Source organism: Podarcis muralis, chromosome 6, assembly GCF_964188315.1.
Source record: "Podarcis muralis chromosome 6, rPodMur119.hap1.1, whole genome shotgun sequence".
Taxonomy (NCBI): Eukaryota; Metazoa; Chordata; class Lepidosauria; order Squamata; family Lacertidae; genus Podarcis; species Podarcis muralis.
In genome coordinates this window covers 48,764,525-48,787,422 of record NC_135660.1, presented here as the reverse complement: position 1 = coordinate 48,787,422, position 22,898 = coordinate 48,764,525, and the positions used below count along the sequence as shown (strand labels likewise).

General features: G+C 43.4%; 1 protein-coding gene across 3 annotated transcripts in view; it reads right to left on the bottom strand.

Annotated features, from left to right (window-relative positions):
* The window catches only part of ACSL5 (acyl-CoA synthetase long chain family member 5), a 31,440-nt gene extending 16,476 nt beyond the window's left edge, over nucleotides 1-14,964 (bottom strand). The window contains exons 1-3 of one of the 3 annotated variants that reach the window (XM_028730282.2): nucleotides 14,826-14,964; nucleotides 2,315-2,503; nucleotides 266-374 (exon numbers count right to left, since the gene is read on the bottom strand). In XM_028730282.2, the coding sequence (XP_028586115.2) occupies nucleotides 266-374; nucleotides 2,315-2,470 (265 nt within the window). In that variant the 5' untranslated portion in view covers nucleotides 2,471-2,503; nucleotides 14,826-14,964. Of the gene's footprint in view, nucleotides 1-265; nucleotides 375-2,314; nucleotides 2,504-5,893; nucleotides 6,020-9,589; nucleotides 9,703-14,825 lie in introns of those variants that run through there. The other 2 variants (XM_028730283.2, XM_028730281.2) reach the window with 2 other exon arrangements.
* Between the last annotated feature and the right edge of the window lie 7,934 nt (nucleotides 14,965-22,898).

Here is a 22,898-nt window from a genome sequence, read left to right as displayed (position 1 = left end):
GTGGTGGAACTCACCGCCACCGTCTCCCTTGTTCTCTTATAATGGCAATGACACTCACTTGAGTGGTACCAGAACTGAGTTCCTGCAAGTTCCACCTGGAAAAGCCTCTGCAAAGAATCATTCTGTTAGCTTTTCCCTACTCAGCTTCATTAGCTTCATCAGGGGAGAAGTACTATGGCAACAAACCTCTCCATCCAAAACTGTGGTTTGAACAAGCAATGCTAAAAAAGGCCATCCAAGTTGTCCCAGTGAATTCCCTACTCACCTGAGACGTATCGTCCTCTTCTGAAACTTTCATATAAGGTCCGTGCATCCTCGTGGTAATAAAAAAGAAGCTTGCCATCAGGCATAAGAGCACTTCTTCTAGCTCCTCCCTACATTCAGAAATTATTCAGGTTAGTTGGCAATGTGGATGATGCACCACAAGGCCCCACTCCCCACATTAGACTTAACTCAGATTAAGACTACCCAAGGTTCTTCTCCCCACAATCTGTACATAGGATAAATGGCTACACCAGTTGGGGGGGGGACCAGCAATGCATTTAACGATGCATGAACCCCTAAACCACCACCACAAGTAATAATAATTAATGGACACCTGTATACCTGAAGGAGCGTCTCCACCCCCATCGTTCAGCCCGGACACCGAGATCCAGCACCGAGGGCCTTCTGGCGGTTCCCTCATTGCAAGGAGTGAGGTTACAGGGAACCAGACAGAGGACCTTCTCGGTAGTGGCACCCGCCCTGTGGAACACCCTCCCTTCAGATGTGAAGGAAATAAGTAGCTATCCTATCTTTAAATGACATCTGAAGGCAGCCCTGTTCAGGGAAGTTTTTAATATTTAATGCTGTATTGTTTTTAATACTTGATTGGGAGCCGTCCAGAGTGGCTGGGGAAACTCAGCCAGATGGGCAGGGTATAAATAATAAATTATTATTATTATTATTATTATTATTATGGACACAGACTTTCCATGTTCCCTAGATCCGAGCCATGCCTTAAGGCCTAGAGAAGTCTCCGCCTGCAATAGTCCTCTCCTAGATCTCCCTTTTCGCTTCTAGATGTTTCCTGCCTCCCACCACCTTAAAGTAAACTTAGGAAAACCAGCAGCAGTGAAGCTAGTTCAGTTTCAGAGGCAGGGGGAGAGTAAACTTGCCTTATTAACTGGCATGGGCTTCCTAGACCATGGGTTTCCAACTCTCCTCCTCCCATTGTGAAATTGATACTATCCCTATAGCACGTTTCATAGTGCCCAGCAAATGATTTAAGAGCCACTGTTATAGCATTGAAGTCAAGCAAGTATGGAAGCGCCAGTGCACTTCCTCTTCATCCATCTCAGGCCATTAGGGTAGCTATCAGATCTCCTTCAGAGGCCATCAGTTTCTAAGACAGTAGTAATTAGATGTCAACAAGATCTGTAGCCATTTCATTTGGCTGTCCTCATGAATTGAGCACCATTTCCTCAAGAATTTGTTTGTTGACTCCATGTTAAGTGAGATGGTGCATGACCCACAAAGATGCTTTGTAGGCACACATACAGAAGCTGTTGTACTGATGGTCAACCAATGACTGCAGCAGATTCCAGTTGACTGGTTAGCTGTGTCCCAACCAAGCAGCCTTTGGAGAGAACAATTAACCTGACAAGTCTGTTCACCTATTTATCTGGTGTACAGCATTGCAGCCAGTCAGCCGAGCTTCAACAGTTTTCCGGCATAGGGGGAGGTATGCTGCCTCCCCCCCCCCCCCCCCCGCATCATTTGTGCTGGGGACAGCCCCAGCCAATCTGCAGCCAGGTTGGGTATGGCTGTGGGCTATTTAATTTTGGCATGGCCGGCCGGCTCCCTCTTCCTTGCCTCTTCTCCTGGAAACTTTGTTACTTGGGTGCTTTGGCATGCAACGGAATCTAACATTTACAGGCATCAAGGAAATTGTGCAGCTGCTGCTCTCTATTTAGATCTAAACTCTTCTTGATCCCAGGTATGTTTCTGGGGGTAAGTGTGTCAGTTTTCCCTGTAACGTTCATGGCTAGCACTCAAGTAGAATCCCAGAACAAAATAAGAATGCAGATGAGCACAGTACCATCAGCATACACACCAACAATATCGGCTGTTGGAGAATGTAGATTCCCACCGTCCCCTATCTACCACACAATACTCACTGAGAAAGGTCATAAATCTCAAGCAGTTTCCATAGCAAGTCAAGTACATTTCACACAACAGCATCCAAAGAAGGGTAAGCTAAGCAATTCATACATTTCATCTAGCCCATTCATCTGCCAACAGCGGCTGATGGCCGCTTTTTCTTTTCTTTTACCTCAGTGCCAACCGACTGCTTCTTCAAGTCAACGGGAGCCGCAATTGGTTTTGGTTTGGTTATCAGCCATAGGAAGACTGTTGTTCCGAAAGTAACAAGACCAATCAAAGCAGGAGTCGGGAGTGGTGAAAACAAGAACTGAAGTATCCAAATCATCCTGTTGGATCAGTGCAGACAAAGTGGTGAAGCCTAAAGCAAGAGGCACACAGCAATTAGAACACCATTAACTTTTCATACATAGCTTAATAAAGGTGTTATCCAGTAGCATGACAACGAAATGTTCCCAAGATAGTTATTATTATCCAAGGCTTAATTTAAACTGAAGGCAACCAATCCACCATCTAGGTTAGCATCTGATCATGATGTGCTGTAAGTACCATGGTACAGATTGTCAGGATCCTCGACCGCAGTCAGAGGTAACTGGCCTCACACCAGGCATTCGGCTCGAGATCCTTGTTGACCTTCCCGTCTGCTTCCCCCGGCAGGATACAGGCAAGGTCACAAATCGGCGATCCCACTCAACGTGGGATAACTAACTTTGGTTGTGGTAGATTCTGCAAAATCTCCAAGAAGAGCAACTTATTCTACTTTCTAGTCATGTTTCTAGTCCCAAGGATATGCTATTCATTCTTATCTCCATATCCTTCTACAGAGTCTATAGAGCTCATTTCCAAGTACACATAAGTAGCTCAGTGGTGCAGCACCTGCTTTGAATATTTAATCCTACCCTTGGCAGTTCAAAGAATTAGATAATGCCAAAGTCTCCTACCCTGGAGATCCACTGTCTGTCAGAGCATGCAGTACTTGTCTAGAGGGTCTTGCCTACAAGGCAACTTCATATGTTCATGTAACTTATGTTTCCTTGTATGGTTTGTTCCCCACTTCCACAGCCCCTGCCCCAGAGACGGGCAGTTGTCATTCTGGGCACATACACTATTGGAAAGCTTAGCGAGAAAATTAGTTCAAAGAGTTCCCAGCTCCAAGACAACTCCATCAAACATTGAGAAGGACTTTGCTGGCACTTTCAAGAGATATGGAAGGAGACTCTGCACTTTCACAAATTGCGTAACATACTACAGCTACTGACTTTTGCCCTTGGATGTGTGGTTTGCTGACTTCTAAGTGTATTCAAGAGTTGCTCATACAGGAAGCCCTTTTCACCCATTTATCAAGAGAGGTCATTATACCACGAACTATGCTAAAGTTTACACAACGATGAAGTGAGCTGACTACATCTGTTTATCACTGAAGTCTTGCATCTGACCCAAGTACAATTCCATTCCTTGTATCTAACCAAATACCAATGCACCTCTAAGCTCACGCTATATCTCCCCCAACAACACAAAAGCAGATTTACAAAGTAACTGCTGCTAAACAAATGACTGCCCCATACTTTGATATCTTATTGATATTGACTGGGGACAATAGATCAGGATTTGTTGGTAGATCTATGGATGATTTGCAGTTGATTGTCAAGGGCTATTCAGCAACAGCAAAAAAACAACTCCCTTCCTGCTCTAAATTACATTACTGAAAAGAAGAAAGCTTGGAGAAAACAGGAAAGGGGGTTGTATGTAGAAGGACTGTTGTCTCTGTTCATTTGTGGTACTGAAAACAAATTCCTGGGCTCAGAATTATTTAAATCTAAGTTCTAGTTCTAGTTTATAAGTTTATTTTTCTAACCAAAGGCCATAACAAGTTTAACAAATTTGTAACAATAGTATTGATAAAACAGAATATCCATCCATAATATAAGGCAATATCCATGATGTGTGTGAGAGAAAATACCAAACACCAACAAGCTTAAACCTAACTATTTCAAATTAAACCTCCAAATCACCATAACAACATAGTGATTTTATGGAACTCATTTCTTCCTGATTTTTCTTGCATAGAGGGTCTAAATCTAATTGAGTGTATGTGTCATTTGCACCGGGTCTGGCGGGTGGCATTTTGCAAGTGTGAATCTGGCCATTCTAGATTTAGCTCAGCTATGAAGATAAATTAGAAGTTTGCTTTGTTTACAGAATAGTCCTAGATCAAAAGGACTTTATCTTTTGAGTTCAGGAACATCCATATAATCATAGCTTTCATTTTTTATCTGAACTGAACGAGACAGGTTTTAGAACTAGTAGATGTATAGAGACAATGGGTGACTCTCAACTTACGTGAGCGATACATTCCGGGGATAGCACAAAATCAAAATTGTGTATAGTCAAAACACATTGGATACTATGGCAGGTGGAATTGCCAAAGTCTTTCTCCCCCGCCCCCCCCAATGGCCACCCCCTCTTTCCGCTCTCTTTTTATTTTTTTTGAAAATCCTAGCTTGTAAAGCTGAATGCAGGGACGCGGGTGGCGCTGTGGGTAAAAGCCTCAGCGCCTAGGGCTTGCCGATTGAAAGGTCAGCGGTTCGAATCCCCGTGGCGGGGTGCGCTCCCGTTGCTCAGTCCCAGAGCCTGCCAACCTAGCAGTTCGAAAGCACCCCCAGGTGCAATTAGATAAATAGGGACCGCTTAGTGGCGGGAAGGTAAACGGCATTTCCGTGTGCGGCTCTGGCTCGCCAGGTGCAGCTTTGTCACACTGGCCACGTGACCCGGAAGTGTCTTCGGACAGCGCTGGCCCCCGGCCTCTTAAGTGAGACGGGTGCACAACCCCAGGGTCTGTCAAGACTGGCCCATACAGGCAGGGGTACCTTTACCTTTACCTTAAAGCTGAATGCACACAAGTTAAATGTGCATAAGTTGAGAGTTACCTGTATTACTAATGTTTTAAAACAAAATCTACCCTGCCTAATTTTCCAGAAGTACCCAGGGTGGCTAACAAATGCGATAAAGGATAAAGCACAAGTAACTACCCCCGATTAAACCCCATCATAAAATCAAAATATAAGTATGAAAACTACAACAAATATCACAGTGTTCAGAACTGCAGGATGGCCATCAACATACTTGGCTATGTCAGCAAATGATAGTTCAATGAATGAACATTTATTATCTATATACCGCCCATCTGACCGGGTTGCCACTCTGGGCGGCTTCCAACAAATTAAAACATTAAGCACAGTAAAACATCAAGTATTAAAAACTTCCCTATACAGTAGTCAGGTCTTTACCAACTACCTGTAGCAATACAACAAAAGGGCTCTGAGGCACTTGACTCAACAATTTGGCATTATCTATGATTCTTTATTCAATGCCCATACCCGCCTTCATCCAAAGTTCAGAGGGCAGTTTACAATTCATTCCACAAAGTGTCTGCCATGGCGGATATCACCCTCATCTTGGCTGATACCAGCCTTGTCAGGGCAAGGGATTTGGAGCAGAGCCTCTGATGATCAGAGGACATGGGGGGGGGGGCTATACAGAGAAGGGCCTTTAAGTATTTATTAAGAGATTCCCGCCCAAGAGTCCTTTAAAGGTAGGAGGGTCTACCATAACATCCCTCCATCCCATTTCCTATGCTACTAACTGCATCCATCCCTGGGAAGGCCAGGGAAGCAGGCAGTTATCACTGTCCCCAAACACTGCTTGAGCGACCACTGCTGCTGCTGGGAAGAGTAAGGAGACAGATTATTACCCAGCTGCCCAAGAAGAAGACACATTTGGCTGCTATCTGAAATGGGTTGCCAAGTTGGGCACAATAGCAGATGGGCTACTTTCCCCTGTCGCCATTGCGGAACCTTAGAAGACCAGCAGTTGGAGCAGCCAACAGTAACATCTGCAGCCTAGAGTGGACAGTTAACGCATCATCTTCCAAGGATGCTGGGAGGAGGCAGGAGCGACAGCCTATCCAGCTACTCCAAATGAACTGCTCTACATCCATGGGGGCTTGTTCTCTTCCATGTACCTTTATCTTGTTAAACAATCTATGGCCTTTTAAACTGTGATGGGGGTATTGTTTTGGTTTATTATTCTGGTATTGCATTGTTGTGCTTTAATAATGTAAAGCGCTCTGTGAGCTTCAAGCGGAGGGCAGTTTTGAAATTTAATAAACAGCAACAATAAAATGGGAACACTTTAAAAAAGAGAAAAGATGGCTGAAATATATTGCTCTTTCAAGAAAAGAAGTGCTACCTTAAAAAAAAACACAACCCAAAACCTTGTGTGTTAATTTTCATTTTGGAGGCTGCCTTAGCTGTTATCAGGCAGAATGATATGATAAATCTTGTTCACACTCAACACACCCTGATTAAAGCAGCCTTTGACAGCCTGGTACCCTCCAAGTGCTTTAGACTAGAACTCCAATCAACCCCAGCCAGAACAACTATAATGGGTGGGGCTGTGGAGAGCAGGGTAGGGTAGGGTAGGGTAGGGGTGTGTGTGTGTGTGTATGTGTATTGCAGTAGAGCATGATCCTCAAACCTGGTGCTCTCCAAATGTTTTGGACTATGTGAAGGACAAACCTTAATAAAACTCTAGTCCATGGGTAGGCAAACTAAGTCCTGGGGGCCAAATCCGGCCCAATCGCTTTCTAAATCTGGCCCACGGATGGTCTGGGAATCAGCGTGTTTTTACATGAGTACAATGTCCTTTTATTTAAAATGCATCTCTGGGTTATTTGTGGGGCATAGGAATTCATTCATTCATTTATTTTTCAAAATATAGCCCAGCCCCTCACAAGGTCTGAGGGACAGTGGACCAGCCCCCTGCTGAAAAAGTCTGCTGACCCCTGATGATCTAAGCAGACAGGTCTCTGACTCTTGCCTCCCAAATCCCATAACACCCGTGTATTATGTAAACAGTATCTCATACATTACTATTCCAGTTGTTGTATAATGAAGAGGAACTTATTAAAGTTGTTGCTGGTTATTAGAGCATTGCTTAGTTGGCCAATTATTCAGTTCTGGTCATTTTTATACTGGGCTGAACACATCGCTGTGTGTTTGTAAGTTGCCTAGCAAGGACCTTGTCCTATAAACGCAGCCTAAATATGTAAACAAATAGACACGTATATTATTCAATCTACATCCGGTAACTCCTGCAGCCAAGCTGGTGCCAAGTGTATTCCTCTGCTTTCCTTTGGACCACATTAGTGAGGCTGAGAGGGGGGGGGACTTGTTGTCTAGGCAGCCCAGACCCTCCATACACATTGTCCAAAAGTGCACCCCACAGAGGTCACTTCAGTGCTGCTAACACAGCAAAAAGCAACACAGGCACTGAGATTGTTCAGCCCAGTCCATTGTCTCAAGACAGATGGATAACAACAACTATATTCAGTAATCTATTAATCCAGCTACTGCTATTCTTCCCATGCTTCCTGTCCCCACCTATATGGAGAACAGTCTTGTATGGATTGAAATGCTCTCTTTAGTAAACTATTATTTAATGAAAAAACCCTGTCTGTTTAAAATTGAGTTAAGGTTCTCTCATGATGGCTCAAACGCTACAAAGCCAAGAAACTAGATGCCAAAGATTATGCCTTAACAAGTATGTCATGACATTTTGCAGCACCACAAATTATGCTTGCTTGCAACATGCACCCACACTTTTCCTTGATCTTTCTGGCACAAATCCTGATGGGAGGAATGAATTATTTGGGATGAGCAAAGTTGCCCCACATTGTCCTGGTCCAGTATTGCCTTACGCAGCATCTGAACACTGCTGTGTTGCCAGAGAAATCATCCTGCAAATTGACCCGTGCCTCTTTCTTGCTTACATCAGTATCTGGTAGGTTGGGCTAAACAAAGAGATGGGGATCGTCTCCGATTCAGCGGGGCAAGAATAACACTCCTGGTGTGTGTGAGAATAGGGTTGTGAGGTGTGGAGTAGGAATTGCAGTGAAGAGCAGGGGATATGCGTGGTTGTGGGTGTGCTCCCCCACTAAACATTTTCAAGTTTCCAAACATGCTCATGGGTCCAAAAACGTTGATGAGCCGTTGTTTAAGAAGAAGAAGAAGAGTTTGGATTTGATATCCCGCCTTTCACTCCCTTTAAGGAGTCTCAAAGTGGCTAACATTCTCCTTTCCCTTCCTCCCCCACAACAAACACTCTGTGAGGTGAGTGGGGCTGAGAGACTTCAAAGAATTGTGACTGGCCCAAGGTCACCCAGCAGCTGCATGTGGAGGAGCAGGGAAGTGAACCCAGTTCACCAGATTACGAGACTACCGCTCTTAACCACTACACCACACTGGCTCTCATTGCAACCCACTTCGTATTCCATAGGCATTGCACGTAGTATGCTTTCTTTCCCAGTTCCTGTTCTCATGAACATGCATTCATCATGCCTCCATTATATAAGACTTCTCAAAGGTATTCAAGCCTCCTTTTGATAAGGCATTTCTCTCACACAGTACTTGTATATTACAAGTGTACTCATTGCTAACTAGAAAGGCCACTTCTCAGAAGTCTGATAAGGACCAAGACTGTCCAAGATTCAGTAACTTTACTCAGTTTTTATTTAAGTAGACAAGCCATAGTTCAATGGCAGAGAACATGCAGAAATTTCCAGCCTCAGTCCCTGCCATCCCCAGGTACAACTCCCATCTGAAACGCTAGAGAGCTACTTTCAGGCCGTGCAGCAGATAATAGGGAGCTAGATGGCCATGTATTCCAACTTGACATGAGACATTTTTCATGTTCCTCAGCAAAGCAAGGTTAAAACTAAACTATAAAGATTTCAAGCAAACTCCTAGAAGTTATTAATCAATTATGTACAGCAGCAATCAGAGAATTCTTATTCCCCAGAACAAAACATAAAAAACAGTGGAAGCTTTCACTCAGCTTGAATTGCTTTTTTAGTCAGTCAAAACCAAACCAAAACCCGAGAGCTACATTACTATTTATCTAAGCATGTCTGTGCTGCATTAAAGGGATAACTTAAGCCTTGACCTTTGAATCTCTGTCATAGAAACTGGATAAGCAACTGCTGCTAGAAGACCCAAGTAGAAAAGCAAGTCATCTGTTGAACGGTGTTGGTATAAATACTATACCTTTGAGTTCGATTCTCATCTAGATACATAAATCTATGCAACAAAGGCCATGTTTCAAAGCATAAAGGGGTCTTGAGAAATTACTGTTGCTAACGCACTACCGCAGAGTTACAATATTACCACCTTCTACCCTTTTAACATCCTCTCAAAATACAAATACAACTGACTGAGTAAAAACAATAGCAACCGCCAACGAAAAGAGCCATATTCAGACATCCGGTGTGCCTTTTGCTAACCTCTAAAGTTATCAATAGTATGCACAAGAGGAGGAGGAGGACAAAAGCCAGGCATGCATTAAAATTGATCTGTAACATACTAAATCTGACAATGCTTCTTCCACTTACCAGCTAGCAGCCTCCCACCACACGCTTGCAACAAACTCAGACTCACGGCCTTAAATAGCAGCCAGTTCCAGGAAGTGCTGGGAACAGCTCACACAAGAGGGAGGCCTCTCAGGCAGGAAGTGACTCATTTTTCTCAGGCTTTTTAATGCTATGCACATTTGTTTAGAAGGAAATCGCTCTGCACTCAGGGGGGACTTGCTTGCATGTGCCTTACGTAGCTCCAGATAGCTGCAACAGGAAGGGAAGTGGGCAACCGCATTTAAGCTAAAAGCACCAGAAAATAAGCTAAGTTATCCACAGGTTGCTTTTATTTCCAGCTTAAGACCTTCATCTCCATTTAAAAACAAACGAACATAATTGCCTAGAATTGTGACAAGGGAATACAGAGTTCCCACACAGGATAAAGAACTATTCTGAACTCACTTACATATAATTTTTAATTTCACTGCAGAGAGGATGGGGTTTGTATGTGAAAGTCCATGAAGTCCAAGCGGTTCACCCCCTAGCCTATGCATATTTATTCAGATGTTCTACTGAGCTCAATGGAGCTTAATCCTAGGTGCATGGGATAGTTCATGAATCGTATAATTCAACCTCCATCATCTGCATCTGCTACTTGCCCTCTTTGTCCCAGCTATGTTATGGTTTGAATATGATGCTAAACCATGACTGAGTGCTGCCTTCCCCAACCTGATGCCCTCCAGTTGTTTTGGACTGCAACTTTACCACCCTAGACCATTAGTCTTGGTGGCTGGGGCTGATGGGAGCTCTAGTCCAGCAATGCTGGAAGGGCATCGGGTTGGGAAAGGTTGATTTACTATTATGTGAAGGAGCCTCGGGCAACAGCTCACTGCAGCAGCGACGAGACTGCAAGCTTCGAGCTCAGCGATTTTTCATTAACTGTGGACTGTTGTTCTATCTGAACCTGGTCAAACTCCAATTAGTTTTATGGTTTAGGGAAACAGGCCAACCATGGTTTATTAAGTTAGCTTGTTTCCTTAAATCATATCTAAGATTTACCACTTATAATTGTAAGTTGGTATAATAAGCTGCAATTACCTGAAAGCAAAAGCTTTTGATCTCTTCCCTGCAGGCATAGTGGCAGAAGACAGGAAAGGAGGAATACCAAAAACAGAGGCACATGCATGTAATCCTAAACTCTGGTGTAAGTGTCGAAACTTGCCTGTCTGTTGTTATGTCATTTTTTTCTCTTCATTGGAACTTGTGTTCCAAGGGGCCAGCTCTTTTGTTGCCTCTGCTACTTTAAGAGTAACCTACAATGTAGCAGGTGAAACTTTTCTATCCCTGTTATCTCCACATCTGGAAACACCTGCTTAATTATAGCCTATCAGGCTGTTAATGACATAGGTTCTTTTTATCAGCTTTGGCTGATACAGCAGCTACGGTTATTCCTGGAGCAAGATAGTAGTTCATAGTAGTTCAGGCACTGGTAACTTCAAGGCTAGATGAATGTGCTGCACTCTATGTAGGGCTTCCCTTGTTCAGTCCCTAAACTTTAGTTTACTGCACAGGGTCTCTGGCTCTTTTAAAATAAAAGTTGTGAAGCAAAATATGCAAGCACCATTTAAAGAAACTGCTTTGCTAGCTATGAACCTGCCCCTGCCTTTCAGTGCTTTTAGCCAATGAGTGAAGTCAGATCTGTGAGTGCTAGAATGAAATGCAGAGGCTTCCCAAAAGAATACTTAAAAAGGGGTTCTGAATGGAGAAGGAAGGGCTTCCTATTTCTTTCTAGTCAGATTTTGGGTCTTCCTTGATGCACTATCAGCCCAATGTGTTTTCCCCTCCTTTTTGTGCATACATTATTTTATTTTATTTTGTTCTAGTTTTAAACACTCTGCAAATGCAGATACAACAAAAATCCATCATTAGTACTGTATTTTTCGCTCTATAGGACACACTTTCCCCCCTCCAAAAATGAAGGGGAAATGTGTATGCGTCCTATGGGGCGAATGCAGGGTTTCGCTGAAGCTTGGAGAGCGAGAGGGGTCAGTGCACTCTCCAGGCTTCAGGAAGCTATGTGCAAGCCTTTGGAGTGCGATGGGAGTTCCTGCCAGGCTCCGAAGGCTTGCAGATAGCAGCCCGAAGCCCGGGGAGCTCAGCGCTGTGCTCCCCAGGCTTCGGGCAGCTATCCGCAGCGCTTGCCGCTGCCCCGGGACCTGTTCTGGGGGCTGGGGTCGGGGGAAGCTCGGGCTTCCCTCGCCCCAGCCCCGCGGCTAAAAACGAAGCCATGCGCAGCCTCTCCCGGCTGGAGAGGTTGTGCGTTGCTAAAGAGGAAGCCAAGACAGCCAGCGGGATTCTTTGCTCTTTGGGGCTGGGGGGGAATAATTTTTTTTTCTTTATTTCCCCCCAAAAAAACTAAGTGCGCCCTATGGTCCGGTGCGCCCTATAGAGCGAAAAATACGGTATATCCGTATTGTAGGGAGGTTGGTATTCTGGTTGAGAAAGGATAGGTTAACTCAGCCCTACAAAGTGGTGCAGTATTATTGTACTAATGTTATAGAACAGGGGTGCTGAGAGAGGGTAGTGAATTACCACTCTGTATTCAGTGTTGTTATACAGCTCTAGGGAAACAAAAACAGAGGAGTGGTCTGTCAAATTGATTTTAGCAGCAACATGGGGAGGAGGGGAAATATTTGCTTTCCCAACCACGAGGGGGGAATAGGATAATGGTGGAAGAGGTTGCTGTTGGAATAAACTCTAAAATTATGGGTATATTCATGTCAAAGGCTCAAACCCCTTTTTTCTCAAAGTAAAATAAAAGGGTGACTGACCTGTGTTGATAGCATTGCTGTAGTTACTGTGAGGTCTAAATCGTAAAGAAGCACAAGAAATGTTCTTTAATAGTTTAATATTGAACTGATCCACATATGGGTACCTGAACTTGGGATACTGATAATCTTAAATCTCTTTTGATGCATGCATACACACCTGCCACCTGAAACACCATGCCTGGTTTTGCACTGAATACAGTATTGCCAGCCAGAGGCAAACTAATGAAAGACATTACAGTAATGTAACTGGTTTACAGCTCATGAAACTTGAATTCTTTGCATTGTTCAGGGTTGGCACTGGGGGGAGGCAGGCATCTTGTGCTTTTCACAGCTTTGTGGCAGGCAGAAATTCAATTTTCATTATGGCAAACGCTTCACCTGTTGACATTCTGTCTGTCAAACATCTAATAGCTTGTTGTGTGGTCTCGGATAGATATTTTTGGGCCCTCCACCCAACCCACTAAAATGGTATGCAATTTTGCGCACAACACCAAACATATGCCAATTGGTATTCTCTTTTGCATGTTAAATGGAGGGTCCAGTCGACATAATGAGCCCTGAAAATTCTGTTGGCGCTCCATCATTTCCCTAGTAGTAGTACATTGACTCAGGCTAACACATCAAAATCAGAGCAGAATAGTACCGTATTTTTCGCTCCATAGGATGCACTTTTTCCCTCTTAAAAACTAAGGGGGAAAATCTGTGCGTCCTATGGAGAGAATGCAGGGGGGAGGCAGGCAGGAAAAGCCCCCAAGAGCCGCACACAAGCTTCACGCGGCTCTTGTGGGCTTTTCCCCAGGAGGGAGAAGGGACCGTCGCTCCCCGACCTGTTCTGGGGGCTGGGGTCAGGGGAAGCGCGGGCTTCCCCCGCCCCCAGCCCTGCAAGCTCCGGGAGCGGAAGCTAGGCTGCGCACAACCTTGCCGCCGCTCCCGGACCTGTTCTGGGGGCTGGGGTCGGGGGAAGCTCGGGCTTCCCCCACCCCAGCCCCGCGGCTAAAAAGGAAGCCAAGACAGTGAGCGGGATCCATTCCGCTCACTGTCTTGGCTTCTGCCAAAGCCGCGCGCAGCCTCTCCCGGCTGGAGAGGTTGCACGCGGCTAAAGAGGAAGCCAAGACAGCCAGCGGGATGGATCCCGCTCACTGTCTTGGCTTCTTTGCTCTTTGTGGCTGGGGCAGGGGGGGAAATAAGATTTTTTTTCTTGATTTCCCCCCCTAAAAACTAAGTGTGTCTTGTGGTCCGGTGCGTCCTATAGAGTGAAAAATACGGTAGTTCTGCTTCCCATAATTCTAAGCATTTTGTTCACTATCCTTTTTTATCTAGTCGTGACATCATACGGCATGTGCTTTTGCAAACAGTTGTGGGAACTACTCTTTGCTTCTTGCTGGCTGTAAGCATGGCTGCAATGAGTTTTCATTACAATACTTCCTAGTGTGAAGGCATAAGGTTCCTCGGGGCAAGGCAGGATTTGAAATTGCACAAAAGTACTTTTTAAAAAACCCAACTTTCCCACTAAAACAACAATAAGCAGTTGTACTTCCATAATTAAATTCGTTGTCTGTGATCCTCACAGCTTTTCCAGACTGACACTTGTATGCATCACTACCTTTATGTCAATAACGCTGTGCAAGAGATTCAGAAGGATAGGGCAAAAAGTGAAGAATGTACCATGTCCAATGTTACCTGAAGCTTACAACATCAGCGCAGCACACGAGAGGAGAATCAAAGAGTTGGTAAAGTGATATCTGACAGAATTTTCCAGTTTAACCGATTGTATATATGACCTTCAATTTGTATAACATTGTTCACTGGTACCATTTAACGCTGTACAAAGAGAAAGCTGTGTATGATCTGTATTTTGATCTATATCTGTAATTGCCATATGTAGCTTCAGTTCAGTAATAATAATAATAATAATAAACAGTCACTGAATGGTACAAGTGGAACAACTCTTTCTCTCGGCTCAAGAAAAGGACACAGTGAATTTTCAAAAAAGGAATTGATTACCATCGAGATTGGCTCCCAAAGCAGATATAAACCATTGATCATTCAAATGAATAATTCCAGGGGGGATTCTTACAGGAAACGAGAGGCAGACAGTCTCATGGCATCTTCAAAACTGATAGAGTTGTTGTACCCTCTGAGAAGTCTTTAAGAAACTTATGTCATGATACAGAAATGAAATTTTGGGTTCAGTGCAGTCTAGAATCAGGTTTTTCATTTATGATTGCAGACTTATTTGTTAGATCACCTGCTCGTCATCAGATTGCTTTGTATTCACCCAACACTAACTATTTTTATTATTATTTAGATATACCAATTCTTAATCCGCTACCAGTGTTTAACAGCTATCAGCTATTTTGTTTCCCCATAATCTTTAAACAGCAAAAACTAGCTATTTAGCATCACTGGATGTTGACTGGGAGAGAGTTAATTTCGATGCTTACCTTCTTCCTGTTGATCAACCACAAAAGTGAGTGAAAGCTTTCTCCCCCACGAGCCCCACACTGAAGTTTAGCACATGCTCCTCTCACAAGTAGTTCCTGGAGCTGATCTGCTTCAGTCATCCATGCTCAGAGGGCTCTAATAAAGCAACAGCATTGCACTCTGCAATCTTTGAACATACCTTGTGGCAGGTTCAAGGGTGGGGCTTGACGTGATCAAACAGATGGAATAATTTGAGCTGGTGAAAAATGCCTGTTTAGCAAAAGGCTAAGCAGTTAATGTTTACACAATAGCTCTACAAATTTGTAGGGTGTCTAAAGTTGAAAAACCAGCACTGGCTTTCGCCAGCTGCTCATCAGAGCACCTAAAGCAGAAGTATGTAACCCAGCATGCTTTTACTGGTGAATTTTGAATCTTTCTCATCAGAAAGCGGGGAAAGTTGTGTGAGGAGAGCCTCACCCAAAATATGTAGTGATGGTTGTACGCTGTTGCAATATGCTACGAACAATGCAGCATCATCTCCAATATTCTGGGGAAGGATGAGTGCCATGGTGATGTGAGTGAAAGATGTAATTGCACATGAAGATTAACTTTTTGAAATATGGCAATCCTAGGCAGTAGGTACTTGCAGCTGGTTTCACCCTCAAAGGCACCATTCTGTGACTAGTTCTGGTTGGTGGACCATAAAAGTCTGGTGAACAAAAAAGTCTATTCTGCAAGCCGGAAGTCTGCCCAATCCTGATTTAAGGCCATAGAACAACAAACAGGTTAAAAGGGGCCACAGCCTCAATGTAACAGCAAGAGGATAATTCTATAACTGAAACCGTCTCACACCAAAAAATCCTCTTTGACAAACCATATTGTCTAAAATAATAATCATTCAGTGTTGGGTTTAGGTGGGCCTTTTGAGGGTGGCAGGGGTTCGCCAATGTTGCTACAACAACCAAAAATGTCCAGCTCCTTATGGATGCCCACCATATTTTAATTATGTAACTGGGATAGCTGAATCAGCACAGCATGAGATTCTTAATCTCAAGGTTGTGAGTTCAAGGCCCATGTAGGCCAAAAGATTCCTGAATTGCAGGGGGGTTGGACTTAGATGACTTTCGTGGTCCCTTCCAACTCTACAGTTGTATGATGTACGTATGAAAATGGTCTTTTCCTGCAGCATAGAGCAATCCTAAGCATATTTACTGACAGCCCTCTTATTAGTATTAGTTTCTCATTAACATGTAGACAAGTTGAGCAAGTCCGTTCAGTCACCTTGTTATCTGTTCAGTCCCACCATAAAAGGCAGCAAACAGATGCTGAGCATACAGAATTCTACCAACACGATGGCAAAACTTAAGTGAGTCACGCAAGGATGGCCCCTTTCCACCTGGTTCTGTTTCATTCATTGATAGCAGTACAATACCAGGGGAAGCAGGCAGTTAGCCTTGTAAGACAGTTCATTGCTGATATAGTATATTACAGAATTCACCAGATATATTACTACTGAACGTTTGTGTGTATGCGTACACACAATTTGCCCCACATAAGTTATCTCAGCAATCTTTCAATATTCCCTTGAAAGTAGGTCAGTATTATTTCAGTTGGAGTGTCTATGTGGGTTATGGTTGAGGGGTGGGATAAAGGTTCCTTCATTAATCAACTGCTGGGGCAAGATTTCAGCTGGGATTTCCTAGCTGTTACCTTATAATCATTATGCTCCTATTAGTTTGATCTAAGTTATTTATATAATAGGGACGCGGGTGGCGCTGTGGGTAAAAGCCTCAGCGCCTAGGGCTTGCCGATTGAAAGGTCGGCGGTTCGAATCCCCGTGGCGGGGTGCGCTCCCGTTGTTCGGTCCCAGCGCCTGCCAACCTAGCAGTTCGAAAGCACCTTCGGGTGCAAGTAGATAAATAGGGACCGCTTACTAGCAGGAAGGTAAACGGCGTTTCCGTGTGCGGCTCTGGCTCGCCAGAGCAGCGATGTCACGCTGGCCACGTGACCCGGAAGTGTCTCTGGACAGCACTGGCCCCCGGCCTCTTGAGTGAGATGGGCGCACAACCCTAGAGTCTGTCAAGACTGGCCCGTACGGGCAGGGGTACCTTTACCTTTACCTTTTTATTTATATAATGCCTTCCATCAGAATTTTGCAAAGCAGTTTACATAAAAGAATTAAATTAATAAGCTTCCACTAATATGTATACAATAAAGCTCCATAGATAAGCTACAAGCAACAGCAAAGACCCAAAACCTTTTTCGAAAGGTAGATCTAGATCACCAAATTCAAGTTTATCATTGGCTATTATTCATGATCAGTATCAGAAGCTGCTTCCGGAACATTTACTGTGGCTGCATACAAGATTTTTGCAGCACCCACACATTTTTGCTATTTAGTCCAGATTTACACTTTAGAAGAAAAATCCCATAATTAAAAACAAAACACCTGTTGCCAATGTCCAAATTGTGATATCTCAATGACCTGTTTGCAATATTAACACCCCCCCCCCCTCAATCTGGAAGCAAATAAATATCTGTTGCTAGGAAAAGTAATCAGGAAAGTGTTAGTGCAGACTTCCTCAACCTTGGCCCTCCAGATGTTTTGAGACTACAATTCCCATCATCCCTGACCACTGGTCCTGCTAGCTATGGATCATGGGAGTTGTAGGCCAAAAAAATCTGGAGGGCCGAGGTTGAGGAAGCCTGTGCTAGTATCTTCATGCCCTGCTTGTTGGCTTCTCAGACTGTAATTTCCCAGTGTTTCATACTACTGCTGCTTACCCAGGAGGAAGGGGCAGGGCGGAGCTTGCTGCTGGTGCAGTGGCAGAGACAATCTGATGCCATACTCGCACCACACCAAGCTCGGCTCCTTCCACCCCTTTCAGAAACCATCTGCAACATGCAGCACTGGGAAGTCAGGTCAGCAGTGCGCCCCTGTCTGCACTACCAATCAGAGGCAACTGGTTGGCCACTGGGTGGGTTTCTGGTCAGATCAAATCAGGGCTTTCCCTTCATTTTTACGTTCTTAACACTCCAGCCCTCAGAACAGGGTGGCTCTTGAGTAGCCCTGTGGTGGCAGTTTGGAGAAGAAAGGCCACCTCACCAGGAGCTATGTGCTGGGAAGCTCATGAGTTGTTCTGACTTATCTTTCTCGTCCCCTCAGGACAAAGTGGTCCTCAGGTAGCCCTTTGGTGGCAGTCAGAGCATGTGGCCCTCAAGCTAAAAACATGTCCCCACCTATGCTTGGAAAGCATGCGTAAGGTAGTGTCAGCAACAGGAAGTGACAAGTGTTCCCTAAGAGATTTTAAATATCAGAGACTCAACAGGGACATTAAAGTGGAATCCAAGCATCTGCTTTAGTGGACTTGGACTTTAGGACTATTCATTGATTTAAAAAACTGGATCAAAGGGGAGAAATATCGGACATGTAACAGTCAGACACAAAAAGTTTAAAGATCATTCGGAAGGCTTCTAAGTCAGCATATTGTTATCACCAGTAAAAGGCAATAAAAATGTAGCATTCCTCCTCCCCCTCCAGCAAAGCTGCTTAGAAACTTTGCCACAAGTGCCCACCAAATACCGAACCTTTCTGTGGATAATTAAATGATCCTAATCACACGTATTTCAAAATGAGCTTACAAATATAAAATTTACACACTTGAGAGGGCTTAAAATTTCTCAGGTCCACCAATTGCAAAATAGCAGCAGCAGTTGTTTTTTTTTTTAAGTGGGTTCTCACAGCCTCCATAGAACCACCACCAAGCTCACCATTCAAGGACCGTAGCAATGAGAACAATATTCTATGGATGCTATAACACATTCACGAGCTGCACTGAGTTCAGACTAAGCTGCAGTGCAGAAGGGTCATTTGTGAGAAGATTCAACATTAATATATTTTTGAAATGGAGGGCACTGCTTTGACATCTCAGTTTTGAAAACTTTCTACCAAAACATTTTGTCACAGTGTGAAAACTGCTCTTGGTCAACCATGACCATGGGATCAGTTTCAACCGTGTGAAGAGTGCAATAAATGGATTGGCAGAGCTTTGGCACTTATTTAAACCTCAAATGTTCTGTTAACACCAAGGTTGCAGGTTCAATCCCCATAAGGGACAACTGCATATTCCTGCATTGCAGGGGGTTGGACTAGATGATCCTTAGGATCCCTTGCAACTCTATGATTTTATGATTCTATGACCATCCAGTAAGCTGTAGGGTACTGTTTTCCATTATCTGGATCACTCATGATGGGCAACCTCATAGAGGTTTGCACTCAACTCTTCTTTAAGCCACCAGGGACATTATTATTTGCAAGCACATAATTGCATCCTTCTAGATTGTACTTGCCGTAACAATGGAGCACAAGTAATACCTGACACTTCGCCAGATCCTGAATTTTTGTAAACAAGGTGTTCCGTAAACACTCATTTTACAGAAAGGAGTACACACACCAACATTTCCCTTGGATGTTTCCTTTGGCTCAGTTAATTTAAGCAGAGTTTAGCAAAGTCAGCAGCAACAACAAAAATACCTCTTCCAAAGTTTTAAACTGACCTTTTGACACATCAAGATTGGAGATAGTGCTGCAAGGAAACTGTTTTGGTGATCAAGGATTCTGTTAATTAGAACTGTTGATGACATGTCATGCTACAGGCAGAGGTGTTGATATAATCATTTCAAGCAGCAGTATAAGTAACACAGAGAAAAGGACGACATAAGGTTTGCAAATTGGAGAGCAGCTTAGTATTTGGTTCAGTGATGCAGTGGCACACGAGCAAACGCCCACAGAATTTCTTCCACATTTACTATGGTTCAGTGATCTCATTTGCTACTGCAGTCTATTCCACTAACACTGCTAGTGGTCTTGAAATGCCCAAGCTTGTAATAGCCTTTCAGGCTCCTTGGAATATCTCCCATCCCCTGAGTGGCCAAAGGTTATGCTCTGCTGTCGAGATTGCCATCAATAAGGTCAATGCGGATCCATCTTACCTAGGCAATTACAGCTTGGAGTTTATTTATGCCGACTCTGGGTGTGAAGCAAAGAAGTCTCTGCATGCTTTCATCAACCAGTTTCAGAAAGAACACATTTCTGCCTTGTTTGGACCAGTTTGCTCAGAGGCAGCAGAGGTTGAGTATGAATTCATCCTGCTTTTTTTCTTTTGTTAATTGTAATAGACAATATTTGTTATCGTGTGCAGCCAACCAGGACACATCCACACCATGCATTTAAAGCACATTCAATGCTCATTTGAAGTGCAAGGCTTCCCCCAGAGCATCCTGGGAACTGTATTTTGTTAACAGTTCTCGGAATTGTAGCTCTGTGATGAGTAAGCTATAGTTCCAGGGTTCCTTGGGGGAAAGCCATGTGTGTTATATGTGTGTTAAATGTACTTTAAATGCATCCAATCAGGCTTTACGTTCCTCTCTTCTCCCCTGCAGATCTCGCTGCACCCCTAAAATCTTCACTGGAGTGTCTCCCAACCTTTCAGGGCAGATTTTGAGGATGTATACAGAGCTGTGAGGTGTGGGGGGGCAGGGAAGAAAAGAAGGTGATTTCCTGTTGTGTGAGCAGATATTAATTCCACTTGTGCATAGTCCTGTTTACAAACTACTCTCACCTTTCTAGAATAGCCTGTAGGTTGTATTTAAAGACTGGAGTTCACTAATCTATTTTATCTAAAAGAGGTTCTCTCCTATGCAGTTGTGGAACTGCTGAGGCCACAGCCAAGATATTGCGGGTGGGAGGCTGTGTGCCTCTACTGTATTTTAGGACACAGTTTGATTATATCTCAGACCTAGCTTAATTTCTAGTCTTTCCATTAGTTCTACGTACTTAGTGCCTGTAAACAATTAAAATGAGGCTCTGCACTCAGTGTGTCTGCAAAAAAATAATAATCACAAAACATTTGTTGTTGTTTTTAAAAAGCAAGGTGACTGATAATATCGCTATAATAATTGCTTGCCTGTCTCTTTGAAATATCGTTGGCTCTACACATGGATGGATTAAATCTGTCATGGCACCTGGTTGTTATGCACATGGTTGTTATGCAAGCATTGGTTTTTGCAATCTTGATTTTGATGGGAACCTAACCTTGGCAACTTAAAAAGGAAATTAACAAACATTATGTGCCACTTACGCAATCATAAAACCTCAACAAAACCCCCCAAACATTAAGCTTCTCAATAAAAGACAATTAAAATGGGCATTTAAAAATATTCACAATGAATTAGAATGAACAATTAACTAAAAACATGTAATTTCTATTTGTCTGGATAGGCTTGCCTGAACATAAAAGTTTTATGTGGCTTCCAAAATGAGTGCAGCAAAAGTGATGATTATAGGAGGGTACTTGCAAAGTGTGGGTGCTGCCACACAAAGTGGTTGTGGGCTTTTGATCTATTTTTGTCCCCAGCTAAGGAAAATCCCAGTCAGGACTTCACCATGAGCATATCCTCCGACATTTCTGGCACTGAAATAGGGATGCTCCGTTTTTGGTCCCGAGCTCTTGGGCCTGTATCCCATCTTTCCACCAGGTGGTGCACAAACAAGCTAACAGCTGGAAAAGAAACTGTAATCCTGGAGGAGGAGGAGGAGGAGGAATGGGCTTGCTTGAATTCTCTACAGCAGAGGTGGAGAAACTGTGGTTCTCCATACATAACCAGATCACAGCTTTCAACATCCCCAACTCCTAGCCATGCTGACTGGAGCTGATGAGAGTAGATGGGGAGTTCCAAAGAGAAAAAAAGAGCCCTAGTATTAGGCTGGGGAGGGGAGATGCTGCAGCTGGGACAGCAAAGCTTTTCTCTGCAACCTTAGTCTGTTTTACTATGCTCCAGCTCATACCCACCAACATTCCTCCAATGAAAATAGGGGTGTCCTATTCAATAATAATAATTTTACTATTTATATCCCACCCATCGGCCTGGATTGCCTCAGCCACTCCGGGAGGCTTCCAACATATATAAAAGCATAATAAAACATTAAGCATTTTAAAAAACCCTTCCCTATACAGGGCTGCCTCCAGATGGCTTGGGGGTGGGTGGGTCAGATAACTCCATACCCTCCAACATTTCTCTGATGAAAATAGGGATGTCCTAAGGAAAAGCAGGACATATCAAATCAGAAACTGGGACTGCTTCTGTAAATCTGGGACTGTCCCTGAAAAACAGAGACACTTGGAGGGTCTGTGTTAAATGTGCAACCATTTGTACATATTATTAGAGCTCATGGAGATCTTTAAATTAGAGCCTGCCTATGACAAAAGGCATAACCTGCATTCATTTCAGATGGGCTTGGAAGCAAACAAAACATAGAGTGCTTTGGGGCATGATGGATATGCATGAATAAAGACAGCACAACTCAATTGTGATTTAAATATCCATGCATATCATTCTAGTAAATGGTTCACAGTGGTCTCGATAACTGGTCTCACAATTGATTTGGGAGAAATATTGGTGTTAGTATCTCACCACCCAATCAAACCCAATGCTGAGTTTAGCTCGTGTTTATTTATGCATTAATATATATCAACTTCACACCTAATTATGTTATGTTGTGTTATTCTCTTCTTTTCTGTATCTACTTAAAGCTCCTTTGTTTAGACAAGTTTATTCAGACATGTGGATGTGAACATGTTTGAATCTCTTTTTTGTTTGCCATTGACTTTGTATTTAAATGTTTTAAATTACTTTTTTATTGATAATTTTAATATTTCTTGTAAACCAGAGGTTGCTGTTTTGTTTTGTTTTTACAATCAAGTGGTATATAAGTTCTGTTCAGTAAATAAATACACTGAAATCCTATTGCATTGAAATCCTATACACTGAAACCCTATTGTCATTACTTATGGGCACCATTATTGCAGGCAGTGAAATAGAGAAAAATGATTAACAGCTGGTTTTTTATTTCCAGAAATGGGAAATCAGGCATTATGTGTTTCAGTTTCACATCCCCCAAAGGCCCTGATGCAATCTGAAACCTATACAGCACCTAAAAGATCTTCATTTGAACAAAATGCTATGAGTGACAGTCAACCAACTTTACTTATTGCCTCTTGAATGTTACTATTAAATCCAGTTCTTTTTATTAT